General features: G+C 52.4%; 5 protein-coding genes across 5 annotated transcripts; 4 read left to right on the forward strand and 1 right to left on the reverse strand.

Moving 5' to 3' along the window:
• Positions 1-112: 112 nt before the first annotated feature.
• Positions 113-471, forward strand: LTHEOB_8539 (uncharacterized protein; the record flags this gene model as incomplete). The annotated part of the gene is made up of 2 exons (XM_035518027.1): positions 113-331; positions 391-471. 2 exons carry the CDS (start codon positions 113-115, stop codon positions 469-471), a joined length of 300 nt encoding a protein of 99 aa, XP_035370245.1.
• A 1,207-nt stretch (positions 472-1,678) lies between these two features.
• LTHEOB_8540 (Short-chain dehydrogenase/reductase SDR) lies at positions 1,679-2,545 on the forward strand (the record flags this gene model as incomplete). The annotated part of the gene is made up of 2 exons (XM_035518029.1): positions 1,679-1,798; positions 1,859-2,545. 2 exons carry the CDS (start codon positions 1,679-1,681, stop codon positions 2,543-2,545), a joined length of 807 nt encoding a protein of 268 aa, XP_035370246.1.
• A 114-nt stretch (positions 2,546-2,659) lies between these two features.
• LTHEOB_8541 (uncharacterized protein) lies at positions 2,660-4,612 on the reverse strand (the record flags this gene model as incomplete). The annotated part of the gene is made up of 3 exons (XM_035518030.1): positions 2,660-3,475; positions 3,612-3,639; positions 3,903-4,612. 3 exons carry the CDS (start codon positions 4,610-4,612, stop codon positions 2,660-2,662), a joined length of 1,554 nt encoding a protein of 517 aa, XP_035370247.1.
• A 2,756-nt stretch (positions 4,613-7,368) lies between these two features.
• Positions 7,369-8,889, forward strand: LTHEOB_8542 (uncharacterized protein; the record flags this gene model as incomplete). Its single annotated transcript, XM_035518031.1, has 2 exons — positions 7,369-8,149; positions 8,342-8,889. 2 exons carry the CDS (start codon positions 7,369-7,371, stop codon positions 8,887-8,889), a joined length of 1,329 nt encoding a protein of 442 aa, XP_035370248.1.
• Positions 8,890-9,410: 521 nt separating this feature from the next.
• On the forward strand, positions 9,411-12,086 carry LTHEOB_8543 (Ankyrin repeat-containing protein; the record flags this gene model as incomplete). The annotated part of the gene is made up of 1 exon (XM_035518032.1): positions 9,411-12,086. The coding sequence occupies one exon, from the start codon at positions 9,411-9,413 to the stop codon at positions 12,084-12,086; it is 2,676 nt and encodes an 891-aa protein (XP_035370249.1).
• Between the last annotated feature and the right edge of the window lie 8,341 nt (positions 12,087-20,427).

The raw sequence follows: 20,427 nt of genomic DNA on the forward strand, positions 1-20,427 counted from the left end.
GAGCGCCAGATGTCTATATAAACCCCCTTCGTCTCCTTCAGAATCACCCAGCAGCCTCCACCTCCTTCATCAAAGCACAGTCAAAGCAACACAGCACCAAACAACCTCCAAAATGCAGTTCACCACCACCCTCATTGCCTCCATCCTCGCCGTCGCTGTCACCGCAGCCCCGGGCAGTGCTGCCGCTGGCGACCTCGAAAAGCGCCAGGTGGTGGACTGTGGAGCGGGGAATTGCCCGAACCTCGTTCAGGAAAGTCTATGCGTAATTAGGAACCTCGCTTTCTTGAACGTTAACGGCGCCATCAACTGTGTTACTGGCGGTCAATCTACTGTACGTCACGAACACTCCCTCATTTTGCGGTTTTACCAAGCTAATCCTTCACTTGCCAGATCTGCAATTGCGCGAGTTGCGTCCCAGCAGTTGAGGCGTTTCTCGCCGCCTTCCCCGGTATTATCAACTGCCCGGCTTGAAAGGGGATCCCATGAGGGTGAAGGGGGATTTCGGCTTTGACGACCTCTTTCTTTTCAACACCGTCTCTATCTCTCCGTCTCTGCTGTAACTCGGCTTTCGAGAATCCGCGCTCTTTAGTATATACCTCGAGGAATATGTACATCTATAACTAAAACTTTGCTGGCATCAACTCTGAGCTGCGGTGACTTGAGTGAATGTTCCGGGTGACATATGTAAACCTGCCGGCAATACGTCGCTACACGTGGCGCTGAAGGAAGGCAAAACAATAATCATCCGGGCTTGGTAAACGTGATACCCGACAAAACCTACCATTCTCTATTTAAGAGTCTTGGCTTGCTAGCTGCTCAGCCGTCGCTGCCTAAAGTTCGGTTGGAGACATAAAACATCTCACGAAATGCAGACATGGCTTATCTTTGCTGAATGACTGGGTATTACCGGGCCGCATTTGAAGACCAGTGGCTTCACAATGGTAAGGTTCATCAGTGGAAGGTTTATAGCTTGGAATCTCTAAGCTTTTGCAGTAATTGATATTCAACGGAGAAACAGATATATCTCAACACCAGACCGGTTTTACCAGTTGTTGCTTTCGTGTACTCAGGAACCATCACTTGGTTTGAAATTCGGATGAATTTTAGACCGGAGTTGGAGAGGCCGTGCGCAAAGAATTAGCCCGAGCCCGACACTTGCGGCGGGCAGCTGAGTCAGTCAAGTCTACTATGAAGTGGACAATAATAGAGCAAAGTGGACCAGAAATTACGTCATATGATGCCTTCACGAACAAAGTCACTTAGCATAATTGGTGGAAAGGGAGTGCTGAATCTACGTAGTATATCCTTTAAATCGTCTTGAATGGGTTCTGAATCATGAACATAAAGTTCTCGGAGAGACTATTCATCCGTTTAAAAGACGAGTCGTGGTCAAAGTTGGTGGACCGGCTCTGACGTGCTTCCGGTGCCGTGAATCCCGTGATTAGTGAGCAGCGCTCTCCTCCGTCCAAATTGGTTCGGTCTGTTCCAGGACGCGAAAATCCGAGTGATTTGTTATGATTCATTTGTCTTCTTCTACGGGCTTCTTGGGTCCAATTGGCCCAATCATCAATGGAATATCATAAAAGATGGTTGCATCCACCGTAGTTGTGAGACAGCCAACAGCTTCTATCCTCACCCATCACAGCTCCATCCATAATATTGCTATCATCACGTCAACATGACCTCCACCTCTCAGACTCAACCATTGACCTTGGCCGGCAAGGTCGCAATCGTGACCGGCGGAGCCCGAGGCATCGGCGCCGCGACGGCCATTGAGCTCGCAAAGCGCGGCGCAAACGTGAGAACAGGCTCCGCTACAAACTCAAACGCAGAGAGTCAGTCTAACAACTCCACCCAGGTCGCCATCACCTTCGTCTCCCCCAGCAGCGCCACCCTCGCCGACGCCGTCCTCTCCACCATCGCCGCCCTCAACACCGGCGCCACGGCCATCAAAATCCAAGCCGACGCCGGCGCCCTCGACTCGCCCGCCAAAATCATCACCGCCACCACCGCCGCCTTCGGGCCCAGCATCGACATCCTCGTCAACAACGCCGGCGTCGAATTCGCCAAGCCCCTCGGCGCCATCACCGCCGAGGAGTACTCCTCCGTCTTCGACGTCAACGTGCGCGGCGCATTGCTCACGACGCAGGCCGTGCTGCCGCACCTGCGCGCACCGGGCCGCATCATCAGCGTCGGCTCCGTGCTCGGCCGCATCGGCAACCCGGGTTCCAGCGTGTACAGCGCGACCAAGGCGGCGCTGGAGGCGCTGAGTCGCGGGTGGGCGAGCGAGCTGGGCGCGCAGGGGCATACGGTGAATGTGGTTGCGCCGGCGCTGACGGAGACGGATATGATGACGCGTGCGGGGGAGGGCGCGGGCGCGGGCTTCGATCAGGTGGTGCAGATGCAGAGGATGTTGACGCCGCTGGAGCATAGGTTGGGGAAGGCGGAGGATATTGCGCTGGCGGTGGCGATGTTGGCGGAGCCGGCGAGTCGGTGGGTTACGGGCCAGACTATTCATGCCTGTGGTGGCATCTACATGTCCTAGATGTTTGTCGAGCGAGGATGATAGCGCGAGGATCGCAGGCATGGGAAGTTAGAACAATGATTCTTTTTTTTTCTCTTGCGAGGAGTAAACACCGTCTGCGGGCAGTTGAAGCTATCACCTTCCCCGCGGGCAGCACCGGCAAGCCGGCAACCCTTCCTTCTCCACCGTTCTCTGCACGACCTCCTTCCACCGCTCAAACGACATCGCCTCCGCCACCACCTCATCCTCCAGAAACGGCACGGCAATCGGCCTGAGCCGGCAGTATTGCGACTGATTCCTCCCTCCACCCGTCTGCTCGTGCAGCACTCCCCAGCCTAACAGGCCCTCCGCAATGACCCTTCCGTCGCCCTCTCTTCCTTCTCCGCCGCCTCCTCCTACCGGCCGATGGCATGCCGCCGCAATCGCCGCGCTACTACTTCCTGCTACGGGAACCCCATTCTTGAACCGTTTGAGCGCCATCCAAAGCAAGAAAACCGGCGGCACCGCGGACGCAGCGAACAGAAACAACAGCGCAGTCGGCGAGTACCCGCACGTGAACACGGTACCGTGGCCGTCTAGCACCAGGCTGACCGTGAACAGGCTCTGCGACGCGAACCAGTGCAGCATTGCGGACCAGCACATCAGCGGCACAGCGAAGCGGAACGGCAGTTGCAGGAAGTACGTGCCGCGCTGCTTGCCGCGCGGGATACCAGAGACACGGAGGCTCTTGCTCGCAGGAGTGGAACTGCCATACGAGTCCCACTCGGTGGCGGCGAGGATGGCGGTTAGGCGGCTGTTGTGGATGAGGTAGAGGAACGAGAGAATGGGCTGCAGGCTGTTGGCGAGGAGGCTATTGGTCCAGATACAGGAGACGGTACCGGTCTGCGTGACGGTCCCGCGGGTGATGATGACGCGCGTGTTGAGGGCGCCGAAACCGAGTTGGGTGGCGGACTAGATGTTGCCGAGGACGTCGGTGTTGAGGGCCCGGCTGAGAGCGTAGCCGATGGTGGAGGCGATGATGAGGGTGCCAACTGCTTGTTGGTCTATATGCGTTGTTGTTCCACTTTTGAAAATAGAAGACGCTTACATCCCGATTAAGTCGTGCTATCCTTCGGCTGCAATACCCGTCGTGTATGGGACTGACTCTTCTTTTTATCTATCGCAGGTGTACATTTTCTCCAAGCCCGCCCGGGAATATTGACCATACATTTCCGGCTTAACATGGACTCATTGAGTAGTGGCTGGAAGATGTCCCCCGTTGGTGCGGCGGGCATACCATTTATCGGATGACCGACCAATGCCATTTGGGTCCCAAAAATCCCACTTAGGCTCACAGAACAAACCTCCGCTCTCTAGTCTTCTGCACCCGTGAAAATACCGATCACGAAGCCTCTCGATGGCGAGTTTGATGCTGTTCTTGTCGCCGCTACGCGACGGCGGGTACACAATGTCAAGGGCCTTCAGATCCCTCAAGATTTGGGTTGCCAGATTGTACCATTCACCCTTCCGGATCAGCCAGTTGACACCGTTCACCCTGCGCTTGTTCCTTTTAACATGTTCGTGTACCTCCTCGATGAGTTGTCTGGTGGTCAACTCCGTTCCAAGATCCATGACAGCGCGGGTAGCATCGCTCTTCCAAGGAGTTGCCGGCCACTTGTTCTCGTCGTTGGTGGCTGCCCAGGCAAGCCGGAATTCTTTCTCTTCCTTCGCGAAAGCAGAGGAGATGTAGCCCCAGCACATATTGAAAGGGTGGGACAACTCGTCCCAGATTTCCTTTTTCGTTTGGATAAGGCTATGGTTCTTGTCGAGGTAGCTGGCGTAGTCTTGGAGGATCCGGTACTCCATCAACTTGAGGGCTGATCTCTCGAGCTGTTCAACCAGCGCTCCCTCTCCGCAAATCTGCTCCCAGTGAGATCGCATTATATTCCAGTCCCGCCGATCTTCGACGGTGCCCATCTTCATCTTAATGTCGACGGTGGTTATCTCCGTCTCGTTCATGTTCATTGAACGCCTCTCGTCCATCTTTGAAAGCCTCGAAATCTCCTTGGCGATGTCGTGTTTGATTTTCGAGAAAAGCTTATCGCCCATGGAGGGAAGTTTCTGAAGAGGGGCTTTGCTAATGGGTAGCTTGGGATGGAGGTGTGTCTGTGGATAGTGTAGAAATCGTCGAGGTGATGCCGACTTCTCCAGCTAGTTCAAAGTCTGTATCCTGGGGATCGTAGAGTGTTTCGAAATTTACGTGGGAGGATGGCATCTTATAGTGTTGTGGCGAGTGGTCGAAACTTTGGTTCAGGGATGCTACGAGTCACAGTCAAAACTCGAAAGTAGAACGCAGAATTTTCGCGCTACTTTGCGACTGTGACCATGACGATCCTTTTCTGCTAAGCCTTACGCAGTGAGAGATGCACCACCTGGTTGTCGAATTGTTGCGATTCAGTGGACTAAGATGCGCTACATATCCGCAACGATCTTCGGATTACATGGGCTCGGCATAGCTTCGCTGATGCGCTGCAGTAGACCCCCTCCCTACTCCCTGCGTGGACATGGCCTTACCTTGATCTAGCAGTTTTCCAAATAAACATGCTTTCTCTTCCGTTTGCCAATACAAAGGCCCGGCCTGAATTACCCAGGAAGCGCACAACCATCACCACCTTCGCCTCCTCCGCCCACATCATCTGTTTTTGAGTTGGTCAACGAGTTGACCTTCACCATGGATCTGCTCCTATGTGGCTCCTGTGACCTTCATGCCAATTTTGATGTCTTTTGTCGCACGCTCCCGCTCGTTTTTATCCACCTTCTTGTTGTATTTTAGGAGTTTCTTCGCATTTCGCTTGATTTCTGAAAAGAGTTCGATTTTTGTTGGCGAGATTTTCCCAACACTCTGCTTTCCTTGGTGGTAAATGTTACCCCAATGCTGATTGGCTCGAGTATGCCTTGGTGTTCGCGGCGGTGGGCGGTGGAAGGATTGGCAACTGGTGGCGCTTCGGGCGATGACCAAGAATCATCAATGTGACATCGAGCTCGTTAAGCAGCTCGAAGCACCCACCAAGGCGGTGCGGTTCTGTCAATTCAGGCTTCTCTTCCTGCGACATCCTTTGTGATCGGGCGATGCAAACGCTCGAAAAGCCAGTCAAAAAACTTGGTTCAGGTGCGCGAAAGGTACCAGTCAGAATTCGCACTTCACAGATCAGCGCGGAGTTGTCGCGGTCCTTCACGGCGCGCGGATGCGGTAAGCGGCTGCCGCGACTTCCTCTTTGCTGAGATACTGCGGTAACTCAGTACACCGCACATCCACCTCCTCAGTCCTGTACCTCAGCTCCCTCACATATCCTCGCTGGTGCGCTGTTGTAGACCCTGCCACACTTTCCCTGCGTTGTTGACACCTTGCCCGCGAAAACCGGTTGCAGCGCCTCACCCACCCATCCAGCTTCATCGTTAAAGCCTTTCCCGGACGCGGCGCCTGCACACGCGCCTGCACCCATTTCCTCACCTGCCGATTCATAGCCCTTCCAGCCCGCCAGCCACCTGCCTCTCCGCCTGTGCGATCGCCGACGCAGATGGGCCGCTATAAGGTTTCGCACGCCAAATCAGACCATACGCTACTAGAATCGAGTAAGGAAACCCCCAGAAAGACTTTTTGGAGTGCTGTTGCCTTTGTGGAAAAATCTGCTCCCCGGTGACGTCGGTGTTGTTGATTGCCGAGCAACGCCTTACCACGCGCCAGCTCGCAGTGATCCCACCCGGGCCTGGATGTTGTTCCCTCACCAATCCGCAAAGTTCGTCACAGGGTTCGTAACAAGCGCGCCTGCAAGCGGCTCCCCAACGCTCTTGCAAACATTTTTTTTTGTGAGGCTACTATCACTTTTTAAGGCACAGTGAATATCTATGCGTAATTTAGCGTCCCTTCGGTTCGGCTGAAACACGCGCCCCGAAATCCAAGCGTAAGAAGTAAGCTTGCAAGCGCACTTGCTGCGAACCCTAGAAGTTGAGGAGAAGGGGGTAAATGTTGGGGATGGCAGTTGGGCTATGAATCAACGTAGTAGTATGCTGTCAGAATGTCCCCTGAGGAAATTGAATCCATATGCCACGATATAGAGACAGGGAACACCATGGCGATCAAAATCCCTCAGTTTCATAAGGACCCGATCTATGTTGACGTGGATAACATATAAGATACCTCGGAGGGTGGACAGACATGATGGATCCCGAAATAAGAGAAAGGTATGTCAGTTGTCAACATCATGTCGTGGTGGTATTTAATAGCTGTTTCTGCGAAGTCCGGCGGCCCCCTTTGGTCGTAGATAGGTAGGATTAGGCGGGATGCGGCTCTGCGACGAGGCCTGGCTGACGGTCCGGAAGGAAGAATGACCGTAGTACGATAAGTCGGTCTATTGTTTGTGGTAGAGGTTTCAATCCCGTCGTCGTCGGAGGGGTCAAAAAGCATAGAAAGACATCCGCCAGGATTTTAGCAGTTCAGCTGGTGAGTGGCCTTTGAAGTGGTAGCTCCAGGCAGCAAAGCGGGGCTGTGAAATATTCGGCCTACCATTGGAGTTTCAGAATCCGCCACCCTTGGCACGTAAGACGAGTCTGCTCACGCTCCTGCAGTAGAACGTATGTTTATGAGAATGGATCAAGCGCCTAGCTCAATGAAGACACACAAAAGCAAGACCTGCATAAGCGCTGACGTGGCATTCATATAAATGCGAGAGACGTGAAAATGTCTTCCACCCAGCCTTAGCCTTGCTGCACCTGTACATACAATGGCACTCTGACAACTCACCGACGACCAAGCAGAAAATCCATGCTCCGCCACCACTCCATCCATCATCTCAAACAAACAAACAATGTCGTCCGCCCTCTTCTCCACCGACATCAACCCCCGCCTCGGCACCCTCAACACCTTTCCCTTCCTCCCCCTGCTGCCCAACCTGCCCAACATCGTCTCCGAGTGGGCATCCATCGTCCCGCTGGTCTGCCACCTCGCCAGCTTCCGCGACGACTACCTGACGGCCGGCGACGTCGCGCTGCTCGGCCGCATTTCTCTGGGTTTGTTCCCCAAGCTCGGCGCCATCGCCGGCGTCGCAAGGCTGCTGGAGCGCACGCCTGAGTTCCTCGACCAGGCTAGCACGCGCGGCGGCTCGAGCTGCACGGTGTGGGATGTAAGGTGGGGCAGCGTTTTTCCGTGCGCGAACGGCGCGGCGAGCGCGGTGCTAGCGAGGTTCGTGAGGAGGAGGAGGAGGAGGGGGGAGAGGGGCGTGTCGACGGTCGTTGTGATGCCGGAGACGGTGGAGGAGATGGAGAGGGAGCTCGGGCAGCAGAAGCGGAAGCAGGTGCCGTGGGGGCACGGAAGGCGGAATGCCGATGATGGCGAGTGGAACCAGGATTCTGACGCCACCACCGCTGTCGCTGAGGAGAGGAAGAGTGAGGCTGACGAGAAACCGACTGCGCCAACGCACTTCCGCCGCTACCAGACACTGCATGTGTACAGCTTTGGCCGTAGTGTGCAGCGAGGGAGATCGGTTGGTAAACGAGTCGAGGAGTTGCGGCTGTCGGCGCTCGGTCGAATCATGTCGTTCCTTCTCCTTGTTGCAATTGCCGTTGTGCTTGGTCTCTGCGGCGTATATGGTAAGCCAAAAGAGGTTTTCCGCCATTGAAAACTCTACTGATACTACAGAGGCACGTCGGCGATCATCGTCTGCAGCGCCATTTCCCGTCTCGCAGCGCAGAGCATCGATATACAACGTCCGCCTGGATACCTGCAGAATAACGAGGCACATGATGCCTGCATGCTCGTCGCAACTCACCAAAATGCTCTAGAGTGGCATTTGTACATCGGAGACCGGGGCGTCGTCGACTCTTTACTTAACAAAGCCATGTTCATGGTTCCAAACCAGATGGGCACAAAGCTTGCATTAGTAACCTGGTGGCTGAAGGCCGCAAACGCATTACAGCTCCTGGGCATGACGTACGTAGCAGCGCAGAAGAGTTGGGATGGAGTGTGTCTGGTCGTGCTCCTGTCTGTGAACTGGCTCCTCCGCTGGGGTTCCCGGGATGCGGGTCTTGCTAGTCGTTGGCTTGCACAGGAAGGCGTCGAGGTTGATGTCAAGAGCTTCAAGTTTACTGGGAGGATGCCTATGCTGGGCGCGATTCAAATATTCACCGGGACAAAGATTACGTCGTGGATGGACGACATCATTCCTCCACATCCACGTCGGGAGGCTTGGTTGAAGAGAATACATGGCTTCGATATCGATGCGGATGGCTCTTGGACCAGCCACGATCTGAGTTCCATTGAAACAAGTTACAAGTTCTCAATGGCGGCCGCGAAAGTCTTGAAACGCGAATTGAACAAAAAGGGTGTTTAGTTTCTTGGTCCTTGTCGCGGCGAGCGAATATCAAGTAAAAGGTGCTTCCGGGCTGGAGAACTGGCTGGGTTAAGAGGAAAAACACAAGGATGGGTATATTTCGTGAGGGTTGGAACACCCGAAAGCCGTTGAAGTAGGCTTGATTGTCACATGACTTTGCGCTACTATGTTGTGATATATATCGCTCAGCAGTGCTCGAGGCTAATTTATGTTGTTCATGAAAGAAAGGAGATATCTCATGCTTATCATAGGTTCTGGGCAACCGAAAAAGAAAGCCCTTGCATAGCCCCGCGATTCGGCCCCCAAAATAATAGCAAAAGAGGCATAGGCGAGGTTTTTGTGTCACGAATCGGCATCCAATCGAGGTTATTGGCAGTCGGAATTTAATTTGGCCGACTATTATTATAAAGCTGGCTGCCAGCCGTACGGCACATTTTGGAAGCACGGACACATGGCGAGAGCATGCACTCAGCCTTGCATATTGGTTACTTTACCAATTTCGCAACACGCGTACAGTAGCCATGCCGCCATTGTTACAGCAGAGCGAGGTAACCTTCACGAGGCAAAGGGTCAAAGAAATTCTCGAAGCCGTCCCGTACAAGCTTCCAATCAGGATCAAGCAGTATGCAGGCACGTCTTGGGCACCAGACCCGCAACGCCATGACGAACCGATCCGGTATACCGTTTGGACGACTGAGCATGAATATAACGAAGAAAACACGCTTGTTGTCTACAGCATGGCCGAGCGGCGTGGCAGAGCATGGAAGCTGTGTGAGAGATACTGCGAGACCCTTGAAAATCCGTCTGATCACATAGAACGCCTGGATTCTCTGTTCAGTAAGGTTCTTGAATTCAACTTCAGGCCTCCAGAGGAGATGGACAGCATTATTGATGCGACATGCTGCCTGCTCGAACGGCTGCCTGCAGTACCACCGATGCTCGATATTGCGTCATCACCGTCAGCTTCCGACATTGACCCCGACTTCTTCCTGAAGGAACGGCCACACTCCTGGGAAAACCTCAGCGTGGTCAGATTCGTTGATTCCAATGTCATACGCGTCGCGATGCTTATCGTCATGGAAACGAGAAAGAGGAGTTATTCCTGGAGCCGCAAGATTGTGGAGTACATCAACTTGGCGGGAGAGCTCTTCACGGTAGCCTCGGAGCACACGTCGACTTCGGAGGCCGAAAGCCTGCAGCTGGCGATGCTACGCCAGTTTCTATGGGCGAGCTGGCAAAGATCGGTGCTCCTGAATCTTTATTTTGCTTTGGGCAGTGAAGTCCAGTCGGCGAACATGAGCGACCGGGACAGGAGCATGGTGCTCGGGGTCGAGATGAGCGCTGCGCTGAGGGATGCCTTGCAGTCAGACTCGGTCCAGAGCTCTTCAGGCACAAAAGCGGCCTACATGTGCAGCTGGGCCTTCGAGCTGCTGCGCACCGACCGCGCGGCACTGGCCCAGGACTTCCGGGCCTTCCACGAGCGCTACAACGGCCTTTTCGGCCACCTCCCCCCAAGATGCATGCCGGGCGCCCAGGGCCTAAGGATGAAGGAAGCGCCGAAACAGTGCAAAGGCACGTCCCCAGCTTCGTGCAAACGATTCAAAGGCATGAAGATCCAAGACCAATCCGCCCACGCCCTGCCGTGCCGCGGCGGCTGTCCCCGCCTGTACTGGGACAGATCGTCCTACGAGAGCGTGTCCGGCGGGCGCGCTGTGTCCATCGCGCACAGCACCGCGTCGCGGCTGCGGTACTGCGCTGCGTCGTACAGCACCATGGCCGTCTCGCACGTCTGGAGCCACGGCCAAGGCGGGCGGCCGGAGGACCCTCTCTCAGAAGACGGCGGAGGAGGCACGGGCTTCAACTCGTGCCTGCACCGGCGCTACAGCAGCATCGCCGCCTCGCGCGGCTGCGACTCGTACTGGATGGACACGCCGTGCATCCCGCAAGACCACCAGCTGCGTAGCGAGGCTATCAGGGAGATCAACACCGTCTTCGCGCAGAGCCGGCTCACGCTCGTCTGCGACCGCGACATCATGGCCATCGACGTCGGCGAAGGAGAAGTCGACGCGGACACTGCCGCTCTGCCGCTCCACCTTCAAGAATCTCTCCTGTGCGCGCTGCTCGTCTGCGACTGGAACGTGCGCGCGTGGACGTACCTCGAGTCGGTCAAGGGCCGCGAGGGCATCTATCTGCTATGCGCGGGCGACGCCGTGGTGCGGCTAGAGGCAGTGCTGCGCAGCGTGCAGGCGCGCGGCGCGCTGAGCGTCGCCGCGCTCTTCCTGACGGCCCAGCACCTGCTGCCGCCCTGGGTGCATCCAAACGACGTCGGTAAGCCGAAGCCGCGCATGCGCTTCCGCTCGGCGAGGTCGGAGGTTATGCACGTTGAGGACGCTGCTGCGCATCTGAGCCACCGCCACGCGTCCCGTCCCGGCGATGAGGTTGTTATTTGGAGTCTACTGACGACGACGAACGCGGCGCGCGAGGGCGAGGGCGAGGGCGCGGGCGCGGGCGCTGCCGGCGAGGAGGGTGGTGGTGGGCCGACGGATGACCCGCTCAGGTTCTGGAAGCGGCGTGTGGGTACGCTCGTGCCGACTGGCTTTCTCATCTCGAGTAGTCCGCGGCTGGGGTACGCGAGCGCGGAAAACGCGGGGTTCGGATGGGCGCCGAGGCGGCCGGACAGGCCGGAAGGAAGGCGGCGGCGGCGGTGGTCGTGGTCGTGGTGGTGGCGGGGGCAGCAGGAGCAGGAGCAGTTCCACTTCGCGTTCGATGGAGCAGGTAGCGAGTATGCGTACATCACGGAGAAGGGCCTGACAGGGAAGTGGCTGACGCATCTGTTTGACGCGCATCCGCCCTGCTACGAGGTGCTTCGGCAGTGGCGCAGGCACGGTCGCTCGCCGCAGTTCCGCATGCTGAGGAGTATTGCTTCGCGCATGATTCCGCGGAAGTATTACTGGGGCGCTGTGTTGGCGCCGCCGGATATCGAGAGGAGCACGTCGCTCGTGCCTGTGCCGTATCGCGGCCGTGCCGATGGTACCCTACTTGCCGTTGTGGCGTCGGATGGAAACAAAGACGGAAGAATGCTGAGGTATCCAGGTAGGTCTGATGACGCCTCGCCGTGGCACTGGATTGGAGTTGTAGAGTGGCCCAAGGAGATACCGCTGCCTGAGCTTTTGAGGCTGGAGGTCCTGATGGTGTAACAGAGCTGCGACTTATTTCGTAGTTCCTCTGTTTCTGCTGATAGTTTGAACATCATTAATCTGCCTTTGTATCTTACTGTAAAAGTACAAGACGATCAAACCGATACTTAATTGGTTCCTTCTGTACAAGCGAACAATGGTCTTGCGTATTTTCCCCATAGATGCCCTTAGGCGGGCCTAAGACATCTTCACATCAGATAGATTGGCCACCCGCAGTATGACCGCACGGCTGCAGGCTATGTGGTTTCCTACTACGTGACCCAAATCCAGGCATATCACCGCCTGTTTGGACGTTCTCTACATATCAGGTATCTTCTCTCCGCCTTTAATAGAAAGTGGGTCAAAAAAGTTAATGCATTTAAACCTACGCCAAACTGAATTTCGGGGTGTTCTTACAAATCTCACATACGAAAACTGGGGGAGAGATGCTTAGATTCAGAGTTCAGTCCTCTTGGGAATAGATGATTGCTTTAGCGGACCAGATGGCTGAAGAACGTTCAGCGCATTTTGGGACGCAGGACGCAGACTACGGCTCCGTGAACTTCTCGGAGGTATATTTGATGCAACCAACCCAAATGAACCGTTTTCACAACTCCACGACTGTCTTCCTTTCCCTAACATCCAACAAATAATACGGGTAGCCGCGTGTGAGCTTATTTCAACTAAAGCGCTTTGAAAAAGCAACAAAAAAAATAAAGAACGTAGCTGAACATCAGTCTAGTAGAGCTAAGAAAGGGAATGATCGATGTCTATGCACTTCCGGGATAGGAAACTAGGGTCAAGCGGTCTACACTTTATAAATAGCAAGATGACATGTTGGTAAAATTCGTACAGTCCACGCTTCAATCAGACGTCAAGACAGCTAAGTAAACTAAAGACAGAGATGCGCTACCCTAGAGTACTCTCCAGTTTACCTTTTTACTTATAGGAAATGGTACATCTCGGTGCCCATTAGGCTTTTCAATGATGACAGAAAACATCCTAATTTTGATGAATACTTGCTGACCTTTGCGAGCATACACTCGTTCTATTATAATACCCTCACATGGTACTCTGCAATTCCTGGATAGATAAACGGCATATTTCTCCGACCTTTTCCGGAAAGAGCCTAGCCATTGATGAATATTAAGCTCTGAGTTAACTTCCAGGACGCCGATCGCATGTCAGCGGAAAGGTCCCGTAGGCGATTTGGACTGTATAGTAGACCAGGATATGTCATTCGTCACTCGTCAGGTGGCGGATTCTGATGGGGGTTAGGTCACGAGACCTGCAGATGTGGGCTGAGCTGCACATGCCTGCGTCTAGATTCACGAAAAGATTAACGCCAAAGTGTAGGCCGTAACCAATCATTGGCAACTCCAAAATTTGGACCCCACATACCCCATGCCGTGTTACAGACCTCGATAATTCTGTGGGCAGGCTAAGCCGTATGCAACAAGCGAATAGAGGCAACACGTCAGTGGCGAAAGAACCGCACGAACAAGCCGCGAGATTCTCGGTAAGCCTACGCCACCATCAGGACAAAGGACTCAAATAGCTCACCCTGCCCCACACTCTGGTACATGACCTGGTATCTCGAAAATCCTTCGCCTTATTGCAGCCGTATCGGACCGCGATATCTGTCGAGCGATGAGCAACACTCTTGCGAAAGATCCAGAAGGCATCGGCCGATTTCCGAGACGTCTTCTGCATGTCCCTACATCAACCTCACTGGAATGGCAACCCGGACACTACTATGGCAAATGGCATGCACCAAGATACGTTGTCATCTCCTACACCTGGGGACGATTTCGCCTCGACACAAAGAACGCAAGTAATGATCAGAGTCGCACGGCAGTGAAGGGGATTTCTGTACACGGTATTCCGTGGAGCATCCCTCCTATTAGCCCAAGTCACTTCACCGAGGAAGAGTTCTAGGGCATCATAAGAGCTGCCGCTGGCCTACCTAACGAGAAAGATAAAAAGCCAATCGATTTTGTTTGGCTAGATGTGGCCTGCATTGACCAACGTCCAGGAAGTCCGGAAGGAAGACTTGAAATCGGCAGGCAGGCAGCCATCTTTACAGAGGCTGTTCACATGGTAGTATGGCTGAATAACCTATCATCTATGTCTTTGAGTGGGTCCCTCAACGTACTTTGGGAGTGCACAAAAAGTATGAATCCAAACCCCTATTTTTTGGAGTAATCCAGAAATACTAAAAGCTGTTCCAGACCTCGGAGAACTCAAGTCCAGCAAAGGGCATGAACATGGAAGAAGAACCGCATTGGCCCACACTATGAGCAAGCTCAAAACATCGTTACACACTCTTTTCGATTCGCCCTGGTTTTCATCATTATGGACGCTACAAGAGGCCTTCATTGGTGGTAACACCTCCCTGCTGGCTTCTCGTGAAGCTATAATTCAGGATGCCACTTATGGCCTGTTGAATATTGGCAGTGTTTTAGAAGATATTCTCACCTATTGCGCATCCCTGAAGTTCGAAGAAGAAGCATCAATAGACGAAAGAGACGCGGACGATCTGTTACACACTCTGACCACTGAATGCTGCTCTGCCATCCGGAAGAGCGGGATGGTTGAACTCTCAGCTCTCCACATTATCGCACTATACCTTGCTGCCAAGCATCGCACAGCATCAAAGGAAGAAGACTACATTTATGGAATCCAGCAATGCTTTGAAGTCAGACTTGGCAACACAGCAGAGGGTAGCGACCCATCAAGGACCTTCAGTCGAGACGATTTGGAGCTCCAACTTGCAGCACAAATGTTCAAGCTCTGTCCTGTTCAAAGTCAAATGCACATATACACGGCTCCAGTAGCTCCGGGATCCGGATTCTACCCAAGGATGTCATCAGAGCTTCCAGAATGGATTCCCGACGTTTTTACCAGCAGACGGATAATGTACAACTTTGAATCGGAATGCCACTTGTCTATCTTGAACGCCGAGAAGATGACTCTGGGGCACTTCCGCGGTCTTCAGATACCATTTCAGAGTCTGTATCAAGAGTGGGAACGTATCAACACTGCCCAGGGACTCACGCCAACGACCTCATCAGGATCGAGCGTAAGATCTATCTTCTACTTTGGAATCGACGGTGCTGGTTCTTCAGCTTCACCAGCCTTTCGTCTTCCCGACCATGTCGATCCCAACCAGGCGATAATACTTTTCCTTGGTCGAGCGTGGCTTGATCTTCCAAATACGAGGGAAGAGGCAGAAGAGTTCGGAGTCGGAATACTGTCGTTGCGCGGCAAGGAGAAATATGGCAGCCATACTTTCTTTCGTCGCCTCGGTTTCTGTCTATGGAAGGTGAGATCACAGCAGCTTGGCAGAGCCGTTCTTCCGAGAAACATGTTGAACCCTTCGGTCAACGAGGATGGTTGGTGCGCTTGTGAAACTTGTTTTGGGTAGGGATAGCTCCATGTCGCTCTTTATTTCTTAATTAGCAGGCTTATCCATCGGCAAATGTTTGTTTTTGAATTCTGAAAATCATAAAGCTTATCACGGATGCTAGGATGATGTTGCAAAAGATCCGCAGGAGTGTGCAAGCCCGGCAACGCTCTCATTCAGGCGCGGAAGCTGGGTCGTGCCACGCAGTTTATGACCATTCCGCACTTGCACATATTTCACAATTTAAGTGATCATATTGCCGTAGATTCCTAAGAAATGAGATTGATTGTCCAGAATATCTATCCTTCATACAGGGTTGTCTTTGCCGAGGGGCTATGCGAGGCTGAGGCTGTGTCAAAGCGAAAGAAACCCCGGATATGAATATAAAATCTGCCTTGGATCCCGCCACTGTTGATTCAGGATGCTGCTATGCGTTAGATTAAGGAGGCGATTCTATCGTGAATTTGTTTAGCTACTCGCATGCATATAAAATGCAGCTTCGCCCCGCACCTACAGCCCTACCAAATCGTCCCACTGCACGTGATCGTCGCACAATCACTCGCCACCTACCGTAAATCTCTCACCGGAGCCAGCGCAGCCCTCTCCCTCCACTTTAAAGCACTGCCTGGAAACAGCCACCCCGGCCTTACAGTCGTGATCCTTTGATCCGCCGACGCGGCCTGAATTCTTGGCGCATGTAAGCACAAATTGATTCAATCAGCAGACGAAGTTGACCTATATTGGAGAATATGTTCTGCTTCTTTCACACTTCTGATGTTCCCATCTCTCAATCGTTCCACCAGGCGACTGTTCGGCAGCAGAGATGCTCGAGCTGCAATTGATCCCGGATTCTGTGGCAAGATTGCATGACTCGGAAAGCGGAATGAAACCCAGGCGAAGCACAGGAACATGACCAAAAGTAGGCATTCGCTCGTGATAGTCGTGGCAAGGTCTTGCGTGATGCGAGCAGACGGATAGACAACCTTAACCTCAATGGATTGAGTGTAATTTTGCACATCTACTAATGCGCTGATAGCATGGGGACGCAGTTCTGTCAGTAGATTGACAGTGTAGGCCGTATACGTGGCAGTTGAAGCCTGGACCAAATTATCCAAATCAAGGATGGAAGAGACATCGCCGAGCTTGTATTCGCCGTAAGAGGCCAGTAGCTCAAAAAGGGATCCGCCAGTCCATGGTATAGGCCACAGAGAGTCGCCAAATTCAGCTTCGCGTCCTGATTCGCATAGGTTGTAAGCTATCTCTCAACCCATATTCGCCCCTAATGGTGTAAGCCAGTATCGAATTTGGGAGCCATTGTACTGAGATTTACTTTGAATAGACAAAGCATTATATCGTGCAGGGCTCCATGACGACAGTATTGTGTTACCCCACCCTGTACCTCTTGTGCGGGTGAATGTGGTATCGGCCATGACGCGGGTCCAGTCGCTGTAGCATTTGACCGCTGTCAACTTTGGAAGTGACAGGGTATGCATTACGGGATCAAGGGAAACATTTTTTACATTGACCCAGTCAGAGTAATTGTATTCGAAATCAATGGGCCCGAAGGAGAATGGCATCTGTATTTCGTTTGCCACGTAACCGACAGCGTCGCCCGAATCAACTAAAAGAACATGGTATCCTGAGTCCGAACCCATGCAGACCTTTTATGAAAACCTGCCCTCTGGAGATTTCGTGTAGAGCGTTGACAGCGGAGGCACATTCGTCACCAGTGAAACCACTGAGCGCTGTGATATTGCTGATCACCAGATTGTTGAGGACTCCTAAGCGTATTGGGATGTTGAAATCCGGGTTCAAGGCCGATTCTGCGTATTGAAAGGCACTTTGGACAATTTCGTTTGGAGGTACAGTCTCATCTCCGCTGTTGTTTACCTCGGCATCCAAGGCTGTCAATGTACCAACCAGGTTGTCCATCAAGCTAATATCAAGCTCTATCCAGATGGGATTCCCGGTCTGTACAAGGCTTACTCGATAGGGGCCTGCGGTGGTAATCTTCAGGGGTGGAATTAAGAGAACGGCGAATGATGAAGCCAGTACTGCAAATCTAAGGCGGTTTTTAAAAGCTCGAAAAGGCATCCAGATGCTTGGAACATCGCGAAGGTTGAATAATAATGGAGATCCAACTCCACTCTTGGTTGACAAAGTGTTTTACGGGGTCATGGTCTTGACTGAACTGTCGATCTCGGAACAAGCATATCCTAAAAGAAGAAATACAATAGTAGGTAGAAAGACTGAGATATTTGAAGCAATAGCTGTGTTTTTTTTTTAGAAACCATGATTGGTGTATGATCGGAAAGAAGAATGGATTCGGTGACCATGACTGCAAGGATGGTTCCGGAGACAGCAAGCTTAACCCAGAGACGCAGTGGTAGTGGTCGAAATCCGTCATGAACCTTTATTTCGGGAGTATCTTCTTTGCCCGAGTGCCTCTGGATGGCCATAGGGGCGGCGGTACGATGTATCGCTGGTTGAAATTACCACACCAATGACTTTTAGGGCATTTCCGCATGTTTGTCCATAGAATGAGTCTCCAAAGACAACATGTCGCTTACGTAGTCTTCACACGTAGCTAGAAGTACCGCCATAGATGCAATGGAGCCTGGGTCCTCGAAAAGAACAGGTCTTTGGTCTTAACACGGTCATTTGAAGAATGCAGGCAAGGGCGAGCAAACAAAGAAGAGCCTGAAATATTCGCAACGATTGGAGACGAAGGAATAATTTGGGGCCAGCTATTTTTAGTAACCCATCGATATCTTGGAAGTAGGTCTTGCGTGCGAATACGTTCGCGACTTAGCTCATGATACTATTGCTCAGTTGTTCCACGGCCATTTTGTATTGCTCGGGATCATTTTGGAACGTGTTGAGGACTGATTCAGATAAATGGTTCGTAATCATGTTGTTGAAAGGATCGGTACCGTAATAGTTGCGGAAAGTAGAGATAACTTCCTGAGAATATTTGACGAGAATTTCACCAGTGCGTGAGGATGAAGTATACACACACTGAGTGCGAGAGTCCAGAAGGTTGTTGAGATAAATGTAAATCGGCTCCATCGAAGTTTGGATATCCTGCTGAGGTGCAAGAGATGAACTGATGTTGTACTCCAAGACGTTTCCAGTGATTCAGTCCGCTCTCACTACAGCTTCTCTGGCAACGAATGACGGTTTACACAACGCTGCTAGCGACTTGGTCGGGATTGAGTCATGCTCATACCATGCAAGCATGGAGAGGACTCGGGTGTCGGTTTCATTGTCCGCACACGCTGTCATGTTGATCCAGGCTTGAACACTCGGTGCTATCCAGTATCGAACACCCGGAGCTATCCAGTACCCCTTATCACTCAGTCCGCGATCGACATCGACAAGCAAATCATTAGAGCAATTGAGATCAGGTCTTCTACTGACATCCGCTCGAAAGATGTTGTCATCGGGAGCCAGAGGAGTAAAATTGATTAAATGACAGGTGAACTTCGGGTAAAAAGCTTGTATAGTAGCTTATATTGTCGTATTTTCAGAAAGATGAGTAGTGCTGTTGAAAGACTCGAAAATGTAGCCGTCTTTGGACCATGGCGCGCTTTGGCCGCCAGGCAGCCTCTCAGCAGCAACAGCAGCAACAGCAGCGTATGGCTTCTGACCAGAATGAGTATATGGTATAGATAGCGTTCCATCTGGATTTGGTGATATGCTGCGGAACGAGAATGTCGTTGTTTTGAGAAAGCGCGTCTTCTCCGAATGTATGGCAAAGAGATCGACATACGTCAACGAGTTCGCCACGGCGACAAGAGCTCCACAAACAGAACCAAGAAGAAGTCCGATAAACACTGCCCAGTGCCTTCGACTGGCAGCCCTGAAGAGCGCAACTGGCTCAATAGTTGTGATGTAATCCAGGCCAACTGAGTCTGATGTCTTGGACCACTTCCCGCTCATTGTTGACCACGGCGTGACTCTCTTTGCATCTTGCACGAGGGCCTTCCACATGAACCCTAGACAGACAGCGCCAAAAGTTGGAAGATATCGGGTGGCATTCATCGACATCGCGTGCTCGGGGGCTGCACTGAGGCCGTTGTTTCGGTTGACGAAAATGTTTAATACTTCCAAGCATAGAGCGAAGATGATGCAGAATACAGCTACCGACAAGGCTCGAGATTTTCGAAGCCAACACGGAATCCATTCCGGTGTTTGTTGCTGCCGCTTGCGATTCACTGCCAGAGAAGTTAGAACAAGCACAAAATAATTAACTCATCTATACTCACAGTGCTCAGAGGTTGACGACATGGTTGGTGGACAGACGCGTTGGAATGGTGTCAATAGTGTGGAGAGAAGCGATGAAATTTTGTGAAGGAAATTGGCAAACCCCCTTGACAAGAACATGTTCTTCCCCGTGGTTATGCTTGCACAACTTACCAATGCAGCATGAACCTTCTGTGGACGAGGCTGCAGGGCTCGATGAAAGACGGCAGATTCCAGGAGTAACGGGGCGGCTTTTATCGTGGCACCAAGCAATCAGCTTCTTTTCCTGATTTTAGCTTGAACTTTCACCGAAGGCCCCATATTCGAATTAAAAGAATAAATAAAGTTGTGTACAAAAATGATAGTACACGCAGATAGTGGAAGCCATCGTCTGGACGAAAGTGTACAATTGTTAATACGACATTTACATCCAGATGATAGCTTCAGCTCCCCATGACACAAGCAAGAAACAAATTCGTATTCGCCTTCAGCTGCGCGATCCCACTGTACTTTGTGTGACTGTCAATGCACCTATGTGGAACACGAGGAGGTGTAAACGCCAAGTAGCGAGTCAGGCTACATATCTATCTGTAAGGGATACATGCCTGTCGTCATCCACCTGCTTTATTGTAGGAAAACCTGATTTACCACCATCACAGCTCAGCTTTCAGATGAGACAAGACAAGTGTGTCAGGGGCCATGTCTCCTGCT

This window comes from Lasiodiplodia theobromae, assembly GCF_012971845.1.
Source record: "Lasiodiplodia theobromae strain AM2As chromosome Unknown scaffold_27, whole genome shotgun sequence".
Classification (NCBI taxonomy): domain Eukaryota; kingdom Fungi; phylum Ascomycota; class Dothideomycetes; order Botryosphaeriales; family Botryosphaeriaceae; genus Lasiodiplodia; species Lasiodiplodia theobromae.